The 12105-nt window shown below is 35.9% G+C and overlaps 1 protein-coding gene across 8 annotated transcripts in view; it reads right to left on the bottom strand.

Moving 5' to 3' along the window:
* The window catches only part of OPA1 (OPA1 mitochondrial dynamin like GTPase), a 96761-nt gene that overhangs the window by 48870 nt on the left and 35786 nt on the right, over positions 1-12105 (bottom strand). For all 8 annotated transcript variants that reach the window (XM_059064022.2, XM_059064020.2, XM_059064017.2 and 5 more), the window contains 5 exons: positions 11812-11884; positions 11647-11719; positions 10244-10359; positions 9279-9343; positions 8436-8512 (listed from right to left, as the gene is read on the bottom strand). In XM_059064022.2, the coding sequence (XP_058920005.1) occupies positions 8436-8512; positions 9279-9343; positions 10244-10359; positions 11647-11719; positions 11812-11884 (404 nt within the window). The remainder of the gene's footprint in view (positions 1-8435; positions 8513-9278; positions 9344-10243; positions 10360-11646; positions 11720-11811; positions 11885-12105) is intronic.

Here is a 12105-nt window from a genome sequence, read left to right as displayed (position 1 = left end):
CATAATGACCAAGGGAGCAATCCAAGAAGAAGATATAACAATTGTAAATATTTATGCACCCAACATAGGAGCACCTCAACACATAAGGCAAATACTAACAGCCATAAAAGGGGAAATCGACAGTAACACAATCATAGTAGGGGACTTTAACACCCCACATTCGCCAATGCACAGATCAACTAAAATGAAAATAAATAAGGAAACACAAGCTTTAAATGATACATTAAACAAGATGGACTTAATTGATATTTATAGGACATTCCATCCAAAAACAACAATACACATTCTTCTCAAGTGCTCATGGAACATTCTCCAGGATAGATCACATCTTGGGTCACACATCAAGCCTTGGTAAATTTAAGAAAATTGAAATTGTATCAAGTATCTTTTCTGACCACAACGCTATGAGACTACATATCAACTACAGGAAAAAAATCTAACAAATACAAACACATGGAGGCTCAACAACACACTACTTAATAACCAAGAGATCACTGAAGAAATCAAAGAGGAAATCAAAACATACCTAGAAACAAATGACAATGAAAACACAAAAACCCAAAACCTATGAGATGCAGCAAAAGCAGTTCTAAGAGGGAAGTTTATAGCTATACAAACCTACCTTAAGAAACAAGAAACAACTCAAATAAACAACCTAACCTTACACCTAAAGCAATTAGAGAAAGAAGAACAAAAAAACCCCCAAAGTTAGCAGAAGGAAAGAAATCATAAAGATCAGATCAGAAATAAATGAAAAAGAAATGAAGGAAAAGACAGCAAAGATTGATAAGACTAAATGTTGGTTCTTTGAGAAGATAAAATTGATAAACCATTAGCCAGACTTATCAAGAAAAAAAGGGAGAAGACTCAAATCAATAGAATTAGAAATGAAAAAGGAGAAGTAACAGCTGACACTGCAGAAATACAAAGGATCATGAGAGATTACTACAAGCAACTATATGCCAATAAAATGGACAACCTGGAAGAAATGGACAAATTCGTAGAAATGCACAACCTTCCTAGACTGAAGCAGGAAGAAACAGAAAATATGAACAGACCAATCACAAGCACTGAAGTTGAAACTGTGATTAAAAATCTTCCAACAAACAAAAGCCCAGGACCAGATGGCTTCACAGGTGAATTCTATCAAACTAAATAGAGAAGAGCTAACACCTATCCTTCTCAAACTCTTCCAAATATAGCAGAGGTAGGAACACTCCCAAATTCACTCTATGAGGACACCATCACTCTGATACCAAAACCAGACAAAGATGTCACAGAAAAAGAAAACTACAGGCCAGTATCACTGATGAACATAGATGCAAAAATCCTCAACAAAATACTAGCAAATACAATGCAACAGCACATTAAAAGGATCATACACCATGATCAAATGGGGTTTATCCCAGGAATGCAAGGATTCTTCAATATACACAAATCAATAAACGTGATACACCATATTAACAAACTGAAGGAGAAAAACCATATGATCATCTCAATAGATGCAGAGAAAGCTTTTGACAAAATTCAACACCCATTTATGATAAAAACCCTCCAGAAAGTAGGCATAGAGAGAACTTTCCTCAACATAATAAAGGCCATATAGGACAAACCCACAGCCAACATCGTCCTCAATGGTGAAAAACAGAAACCATTTCCACTAAGATCAGGAACAAGACAAGGTTACCCACTCTCACCACTTTCATTCAACATAGTTTTGGAAGTTTTAGCCACAGCAATCAGAGAAGAAAAAGAAATAAACGAAATCCAAATCAGAAAAGAAGTAAAGTTGTCACTGTTTGCAGATGACATGATACTATACATAGAGAATCCTAAGGATGCTACCAGAAAACTACTAGAGCTAATCAATGAATTTGGTAAAGTAGCAGGATACAAAATTAATGCACAGAAACCTCTTGCATTACTACACACTAATGATGAAAAATCTGAAAGTGAAATTAAGAAAACACTCCCATTTACCACTGCAACAAAAAGAATAAAATATCTAGGAATAAACCTACCTAAGGAGACAGAAGACCTGTAAGAAAATTATAAGACACTGATGAAAGAAATTAAAGATGACACAAACAGATGGAGAGATATACTATGTCCTTGGATTGGAAGAATCAATATTGTGAAAATGACTATACTACCCAAAGCAATCTACAGATTCAATGCAATCCCTATCAAACTCCCAATGGAATTTTTCACAGAACTAGAACAAAACATTTCACAATTTGTATGGAAACACAAAAGACCCCGAATAGCCAAAGCTATCTTGAGAATGAAAAAGGGAGCTGGAGGAACCAGGCTCCCTGGCTTCAGACTATACTACAAAGCTAGAGTAATCAAGACAGTATGGTACTGGCACAGAAACAGAAATATAGATCAATGGAACAGGATAGAAAGCCCAGAGATAAACCCATGCACATATGGGTTATCCCATATCTCCTTATCTTTGATAAAGGAGGCAAGAATATACAGTAGAGAAAAGACAGCCTCTTCAATAAGCGGAGCTGGGAAAACTGGATAGCTACATGTGAAAGAATGAAATTAGAACACTCACTAACACCATACACAAAAATAAAGTCAATATGGATTAAAGACCTAAATGTAATGCCAGACACCATCAAACTCTTAGAGGAAAACAGGAAGAACACTCTATGACATAAATCACAGAAAGATCCTTTGTGACCCACCTCCTAGAGAAATGGAAATAATAACAAAAATAAATAAATGGGACCTAATGAAACCTAAAAAGCTTTTGCACAGCAAAGGAAACCATAAACAAGATGAAAAGACAACCCTCAGAATGGGAGAAAATATTTGCAAACGAAGCAACTGACAAAGGATTAATCTCCAAAACATACAAGCAACTCATGAAGCTCAATATTAAAAAAACAAACAATCCAATTCAAAAATGGGCAGAAGACCTAAATAAACATTTCTCCAAAGAAGATATACAGATTGCCAACAAACACATGGAAGAATCCTCAACATCATTAATCATTAGAGAAATGCAAATCAAAACTACAGTGAGATATCATCTCACATCGGTCAGAAGCGCCACCATCAAAAAAATCTACAAACAATAAATGCTGCAGAGGGTGTGGAGAAAAGAGAACTCTCTTGCACTGTTGGTGGGAATGTAAATTGATACAACCACTATGGAGAACAGTATGGAATTTCCTCAAAAAACTCAAAATAGAACTACCATACAACCCAGAAATCCCACTACTGGGCATATACCCTGAGAAAACCATAATCAAAAATAGCCATGTACCACAATGTTCATTGCAGCTCTAATTACGATAGCCAGGACATGGAAGCAACCTAAGTGTCCATCAACAGATGAATGGATAAAGAAGATGTGGCACATATATACAATGGAATATTACTCAGCCATAAAAAGGAATGAAACTGAGTTATTTGTTGTGAGGTGGATGGACCTAGAGACTGTCATACGGTCATATGGAGTGAAGTAAGTCAGAAAGAGAAAAACTAATACCATATGCTAACACATATATATGGAATCTAAAAAAAAAAAAAAAAAAAAAAAAAAAAGAAAATGGTCAGAATAACCTAGGAGCAAGAGGGGAATAAAGATGCAGACCTAGTAGAGAATGGACTTGAGGATATGGGGAGAGGCACGAGTAAGCTGGGACAAAGTGAGAGAGTGGCATGGATGTATATACACTACCAAACATAAAACAGATAGCTAGTGGGAAGCAGCCACATAACACAGGGAGATCAGCTCGGTGCTTTGTGACCACCTAGAGGGATGGGATAGGGAGGGTGGGAGGGAGGGAGATCAAGAGGGAAGAGATATGGGGACATATGTATAACTGATTCACTTTGTTATAAAGCAGAAACTGACATACCATTGTAAAGCAATTATGCTCTAATAAAGATGTTAAAAAAATCAGTATGTAGTGCACTGAAACTAACATAATATTGTATGTCAACTATATTTCAATAAAAACAAAAGGAAGGAAAGAAGGAAGGAAGGAAGGGAGGAAGGAAGGAAAGAGAGAAAGAAAGAATATGTGGAGAGAATACACCACTGAGGATCAAAAGGACAAAGTCCATTTAGTCACAGCATTAATGATAGATAATGAGAGAATTTTAAGAGCAAGGTGGAAGAAAAGAAGTTTGTGAGGGTCATCTGTTCAGACAATTTTAAACACAGACTCAAGATATCTGAAAGATGACCAAAAAATCAGGTTACAGCCTCTGACCACGAAGGCCTTTTGCTGCTCCTGCCTCAGAACAGACATGGTCTGTTAATCTCTTCCTAGGAGTCTATGGGACAGGACTCTACAACCCAGACACCCTTTCAAGGACATCATAACAAAATTCCACACCACCAAATTCTAACAAGCCTTAGGTAACTTTCTCAAAGGAGGCTGCAGCTTCCCAATCTACCAAAGGTGGCTGCTGTCACTTATCCTTACCCAGCTCACTTGCCCTTTCATCACTAAGCTGCTGTCCTCTGTCCAGACTCCCCCTGCTCCCCTCCATCACAATAACTTTTACTGTGCCTCCAATACCTTGTTCCATAACAAACAAACCATTTTATATTGTCATTCTTTCCCTTTTCCGTGCATCTTCAAACCTTTCCTGATCCTCCCTTACATGCAGTAACTGTCCTCAAATTCTGCTGCCTGGAAGCTGCTCATTAGCTGAATGTGCTTCAGAGTCAGGAAGTGGAAACTATGTTCTCCTTACCCCACAATCTCTCTTCCAGACCATTAGTCCTCTACTCACATCGACCAGTGCCCCCAGCATATATTCTAGGTGACTGTAGACTTCTTCTCTAAGTTTTGCCATCGTCCAGGATAAATACCACTAATACACAAAATACAATTACCATTACAGTTCTATTTATCACCCCCTTTATCTCCTGAACTTTACCTATATGCCCCTTTAATTAAATTTTTTTTTCAAAATGAAAAGTTCTTCTTTTAAAGCAGAGGACTTACTCTATATAATAATTTAAAAGCAATACAGAAAAAGTAAGAAGTCCTCCATAATGTCTCTTTCACTAAATGACCACTATTCACAGCTTAATTTATCATTAAAAATATTCAATGCCTACATTACTATTTGTGTATGTTTACAGAGGTGATGTTACACATACCGTTTAATAAATATAATATTAAAGTATATTGTACATAGTTTTCCATGTTGACATCCTACATTTTTGAATGGCTGCATAGTAATCCACTCTATGGATAAATCAATATTATGTAATTAAAACAAAAACATAAGTTTTCAATTTTTTACACTTATAAACAAAACCATGGTGAAGATTCTTACGCGTTCATCTTTGTCAAAAGTATCTTCATTTCCATAGAGCCCTAGCAATATAATTACTGGATATAGATGTACTCAGTGTTTAATTGACTCCTCTTCTCCATTACCTACCCATCCAATCACTAAATCCTGTCAATTCTATCCTCTAGGTAACCTCTCAAATACCTCAAAAATGTCTCCTCGGGCTTCCCTGGTGGTGCAGTGGTTGACAGTTCGCCTGCCGATGCATGGGACACAGGTTCGTGCCCCAGTCCAGGAAGATCCCACATGCCGCGGAACGGCTGGGCCTGTGAGCCATGGCCCCTGAGCCTGTGCGTCCAGAGCCTGTGCTCCACAACGGGAGAGGCCACAACAGTGAGAGGCCCTCGTACCACAAAAAAAAAAAAAAAAAAAAAGTCTCCTCTTCTCCACCTGCACAACCACTATTCAAGTTCAAGCCACTATCTCTTCTGGTCTAGATTACTTCAACAATCAACTGTCTCCTTGCTCAGTTTTCTCCACCTGTATTCCACTTTCCCTACTACAAAAGTCTTTCTAAAATGCAAACCTGCCTAAACCTCTTCATTGGCCCTCACTGGCTGTGGGATAAATTTCAAGCTTCTAAACATGGTTTCTAAGGCCCTTAATCAACTATATCTTGCTTATATCCACCATTTCATCTTCTGCCTCTTGCCTCCTTCTATGCTAAAGCCATAGGTACCTGTCTTCAGTTACTTGTGTCACTTTCCTTGCTCTCACCTCTTGGCCTCTGCAATATTCTGGTCACTGCCTTTACCTAGCATCTATTCACTCTTTAAATCTCAAATTATAAGAAAACTTTTTTGATTCCTTACATATGAGTTAGGGTAACTCATATGTTACTGTGCATTAACTGTGCATTCCCATATTCCTTTCATTCTTTTAACTTCAACAAAATAAACTTAATACTTTTCACCAAAAATTGTACGTATACTGCAATACCATTTTTAAGTGTATTTCTATAAATCCTGCCAGCTATCCTTCTAAATAAGGATAAATTAACTGTCTCCTGCTTAGTGTTCGTAATCGACTCCTAAAGATCAAGCATATTGTGTGAAAGCGCTGAAAGCCTATTTCTTACTCTAATGAATCATATGTCAAATCTAAACCTCCAATGACTTTCATAAAATATGATTGAAGTACAGAATGACAAAATGCTTTTAACAGTGCTTCCAGATTACCAAATACAGATCAAACAGTCCTGTGACTTAAATAATTATAAACATCTTAGAGGTGTATCCTAAAATGTCACATAAGGCTTTAAGCAGCAAAAAGATACTGCCTGATACAACATCAACTATGTCACAAAAATAAAACATTTTGGGTGCAATGCAGTTGAAATCAATGTGGCACAACAGCTAAGATTAGGACCTGCTATTTTGATCTATGTTTGTGTTAAGCTACAGAGTCTGGGGAAAAAGGGTGGGGCGGAGGTGGGGGTGGGGGTGATGAAAAGATCCAGCAGCTCAAAGAATAAATCTCTAGCAGCCAGATGTCCTAGTTCTCTCCCTTGCCTTCTCAATAGGCAATCTGGCAATATAGGTTTCTTGTTCCTTCACAAATTCTCTTCACCACCTGTGTTAAGTAAATTAGATTTATCTTCAAGGCTCGCTTAAGAGTAGGTACACTTTGATTTCAGACTTGCTCTGTCCAAACAAAACTAACCATTCCATTTGATATGCCAGAAATTCACAGAGGCACCACATTTTTCTCCCATAAATAGCATTATGAGTTATCATAATTTACAAATCAGTTTTTCTGTACATTATCTTCATATAACCTAGTATGTAGTACTATTCATTCTGTGTGTATGTGTATATGTATATACTATACACATACATACATATATACACACACACATATCTATGTCTTGCAAACTTCAAAAGCTGGATGACTTATAGAAAGCCATAGAACTGGCTTAAAATACAAATAATAATGCTAACAAGTGTTTTTTTTGTGTGTGTATATATATATATATATATATATATGATTAATCAATCAACAAATACAGATAAGATCAGAATTCTTTTTTGGATAAGGAGAGAGATTAAAATAGGCAAATTTTGACTACTTGAAGAGAGAAAAGGGTTCATTCCTGAGGAAGAAAGGGCACCAACATAAGGAAACTAGTAGTACTGAATACAAACTTAAGGACTGGACACTACTGTCTAAGTTCATGATAATCTTCAACTGAGCAAATAGAAGAGTTACAGAAAAGATTCATAATAAATGGCAGTTCTGCTCCAAGAATAATAAATTCTTAAAATACTACAGACTTCATTATAAAGATAATTTTTATACAAGGGATTTGTTAATTAAAATATGATTATAAAAATATAAAAATTTAATCTATTTATACACAGCTTGCTTGGGGTACATGGAACCTATTTTGGATACTGCCATTCCAACATATTTAAGAGGGCCAATATTTACATAGAACATAAACTGAAGGTGACACTTGGCCCTAAAAGCGATTTGCATGAGTATTTTTCAAAAGAATGCGTTTACTTGCTATTTTAAAAAAAAAATCTCAAATAGGATTCAATTTCAAATGTGATTTGTACAAAACATATCAGACACGTATTACAAAAGCACCAGTGTTCTTATGCAGATGTGAGAATTTGAAAGTAATATACTCTTCTCCGTTTACAAATCAATGTTCTCTGTAGTTTTGTTCTCTATGTGTAATCCAACAAGAGCAACCAGTTTTGTTAGACTTTGATACTTAGCTAAAGCACAATTTGATAAAACTTTTACCTAAATGATTTTATAGAAATCAAAATTATGTATTTATTAAGTATAAGATAAGGAAAAATGTAAGATGAATGAAGACTTCAAGAGCATGGAGAAAGCTATCTTTCAGAATATCTCTTCTCAGAGATACATAACAAATACATAATTCATTATACTTAAAATATTTAATTGGTTAGACTAGAATAGTGGTTAGATTTTGCAAAAAAACATACTTTTATGTTCTTGCCTATTTACTGTTTGGGGGGGAGAGGCCAAGACTACAATAAATCACTGCTTTATCAATCTAAATTTTAGTATTCCATTATAATTCACATAGTAAAGTCTTTGAGAAAAGGTCAAATACTCACCAATGTTTTGGTGTAACCTGGCTCAGACTGATAACTTCATCGAGGATTTCATTTTTAGCTTTTTCAAACAGTTCGTTCTAGGCAATATAGATACAAGTAAGTAAGATTTTCATAAAATAGACAATTTGCCCTGCCATGATTTTCAGAGATAACTAAAAGGAAGGCCTCTGACAAGCTACTGGCTGGGCTTAGGTTTGAAGCATGCCTGACCAGCAAGTAACGCTCTTCTCTACTAGTCTCTTTCTTTAGGAATGCCAATATCAAGATAAGGACAAAGAAACTGACACATGCCTGCCTTATTCACTCAACTCTGAATGCAGTTTTTCACGAAACATTTGTTCAGATAAGTTTTTTACTTAACAAACGTTATGTGAAAGTTAACACACATTAATTTAGTGTATTAGTAATAGTCATCTGATGCTGTGTTTTACAACTGATGGCATTTTAAAATCAAGGAAAACCAATACTTAAGACCTATTAACTTACAGTATAAACAGTGAAAAGGTTAAAAAGCTGATGTATAATTTTTAAGTTTATATTACATAAATATGTTAATTTATAAGACCTTGAAAGACTATTCTTCACCTTTTCAGAAAAAAATTTTGAACACTTGTTTGGATATCCTATGATCCCTAATTACTTTTTTTATATGTAATAAATAATTTAAATTATTTGTAAAAGTGACAACTGTTCCTGGAAATGTATTCTTGCAACTCTAAATTAGTAATCATGGTTAAAACCAAAACAATTTAGCTTATCAGATTTTGCTCATCAACATAAATTTTGTTAGAGCACAATACTAAATTAGATATATACAAAACACATGAGGTACATAAATATTACCCGGTCAAGTTCTCGCAGGCGAGGATAGTTATTCTTCCACTCAGTTTCAAGGTTAAAACGTGTTGCTGAGGAGGAAGGAAAAATGCTCAAGTTTGAGGATTCTCTTCAGTTCCAGATGCAGTGGTTAAAGGCTATCTCTCACATATCTACTATATTAACTGAATTTCTGAGTGTGCACAGATAGCTCCTGAGTACTCTGGGTTCTCAATATCTCAGAATAGCATTATTGCAACAGTTTTCCAAACTAATCCCTTTGAGTTTAGTTTCTCCATTTTCAATCCATAAAGCACACAGCTGACACAATTTAGTACAGCTGCTAAGAGCATGGGACTCTGAAGTCATATCACCAACTCAATCCTGATTTTGAACCCCATTCAAATCCTGGGTCTATTACCTATTACTGTTTGATGCTGGGTGTGTTACTTAGGTAAATTATTCTCTGCCTCAGTTTGCTCTTCTGTAAGATGAGAATAATACTTACAAGGCTGCTGAGGGACTAATGGGATAAATAGGTAGGCTTTCCTAATGAGAAAATGGAAGGAGGATATACTCTCACCAAATGAAACTACAGAAGCAAGCAAAGCCAAGGAACAGGAAAGCGTGGGATTCAGGAACCAGTACAATGTAGCTGAAAGTACACTGGCTGCTCTGCTTCCCAACACATTTCCTCTCTTTCCTCTCAACAGACAGAATCTGAGTACTCTATAGTTATACTAGGTTCTTTCTCCCAAACACTACTGCAAACTTTCTGTTTAAATTTTGTGCTCCTAGCAATGTTTCCCCTGAAAGGAAAAATCCTGCTCTCATACAACCGAAGATTTGTATTTTTCCTTTTCCTATATACTATCTTATAGTAAATGAATGAAAATCAACTGTTAAAGGAAGTAAAGAATCTGATGGATGCCCAAGAGTGCCAGCTAATAAAATATCTAAATTTGAGAGTTTATTTTAAAAACCAAACTTACCTTTGAAACTGTCGGCCTGTTGTTCAACTGACTCTCGTACCATTTTCCAAAAGCAGTCTGATACAGCAAGGCTTAGATTTCTTGTAGTCACTTGGTGTGCCTTTAGCATGCTTGTCCTACAAAACAATAACCAGAGCTAAAGTATATTAAAGTGGCAGAAAGGACAATACTATCACCAAGTTTAAGAATGTGCTTGTTATAACATAACTAGAATAGCCACTTAATCATTTTATACTAGGGCGGTCCAATGAACTTTCTGTGATGAGGAAAGTAATCTATACCTGTGCTGTCCAATATAGCAGCTACTAGTCACATGGGGTTATTGACCCCTTGAAATGTGTGGCTAGTATGACTGAGGAACTCAAATTTTCCTTCTATTTAATGTTAAGTAATTTAAATTTAGAGACTTCCCTGGTGGCACAGTGGTTAAGAGTCTGCCTGCCAGTGTAGGGGACATGGGTTCGAGCCCTGGTCCGGGAGGATCCCACATGCCACGGAGCAACTAAGCCCATGAGCCACAACTACTGAGCCTGTGCTCTAGAGCCCGAGAGCCACAACTACTGAAGCTCATGCCACGTAGAGCCCGTGCTCCACAACAAGAGAAACCAGCGCGATGAGAAGCCTGCACACCGCAACAAAGAGTAGCCCCTGCTTGCTGAAATTAGAGAAAACACGCGTGTAGCAACAAAGACCCAACACAGCCAAAAATAAATAAATAAATTCATTTTAAAATAAATAAATAAATAAATTTAAACAAGCACACAAGGCTAGTGACCACTGTATTGGATAGCATAGTTCTACCCACTTGCCAGCTCCCAACCCAAGAGACAATTCTCAAGACTATGTGTGAAAAGACTACCTTGACTTACTATACTAATATAGAGGCAAACACACTCTTCCAGTTCAAGAGACTCTCTACATGTTATAATGTTTTAAAATTCAGTTGCTCTTTAGCTTTTCCTCTTTGCTTTTCTGTCAGTATCTTATTTTCTGTTAATTTCTGTCAATATCTATTTAAGGACACCCCTTTCACACTCCCATCCCTCACTCCAACTTTCCCCAATACTGTAAGAGAAATGTGTACACGCATTTAGACATATAAGTGTTGATTTTAAAAAATCATCTTATAAGTAAAACAACTTAAGTGGTGTCAGTGTGGTCTCCAATGCCCATATGCCAAGGGGCAGTTTATTACAACAGCATGTACTGTACTGTGTGATAAACTGCTCCCAATTCTGTCAGAGTAGCTTGAGGACTTGCTTATTAAATACAGATTGCTATTTGGAAATTCAATTCTGGAAATACAATGTTAAACTGATAGCTATAAAACAAATTTTTAAATGAAAACAGCTGAAGCTACTCCCTCACTATAAATTCTTCAAATATTTAAACAAGATACCTACTTTAGGAGTTTTGAATTCTGAAAAAATTCTTCTTCATAGTCTCTTATAGCTTCAATGCTTTCAGAGCTGTTTCCTAGGGAGAGATGATGGTAAAGTTCTCACTAAGAAAATTCATTTTTATTATTTGAAAACAACAAAAAACTATAATAATCTGTCTTTGCATACCTTTTCCTGTTACAACAGCAAAATAACCTAGAGCTTTCATTGGGAAGAGTTTTCCTTCAATTATCTGTTGAATCTATTTTCAAAAGTGGGAAAAATAAACAGATGTAAGTTTACATAATTTTTAAAGCATAACATGCTATTTAGAAAGCAAATTTAATAATGCTATATACGTACATGTTTAGATAAATATATGTCTGTACAAAAGTACTGAAATGTACTTCAATTGCTATATATGTCTGTATAAAAGTACTGAAATGTATTTCAATTGCTATTTGAGGAAAAAATTAAATACAT

This window comes from Kogia breviceps, chromosome 5 (genome assembly GCF_026419965.1).
Source record: "Kogia breviceps isolate mKogBre1 chromosome 5, mKogBre1 haplotype 1, whole genome shotgun sequence".
NCBI lineage: Eukaryota > Metazoa > Chordata > Mammalia > Artiodactyla > Physeteridae > Kogia > Kogia breviceps.
This window is presented reverse-complemented; position numbering and strand designations above follow the sequence as displayed.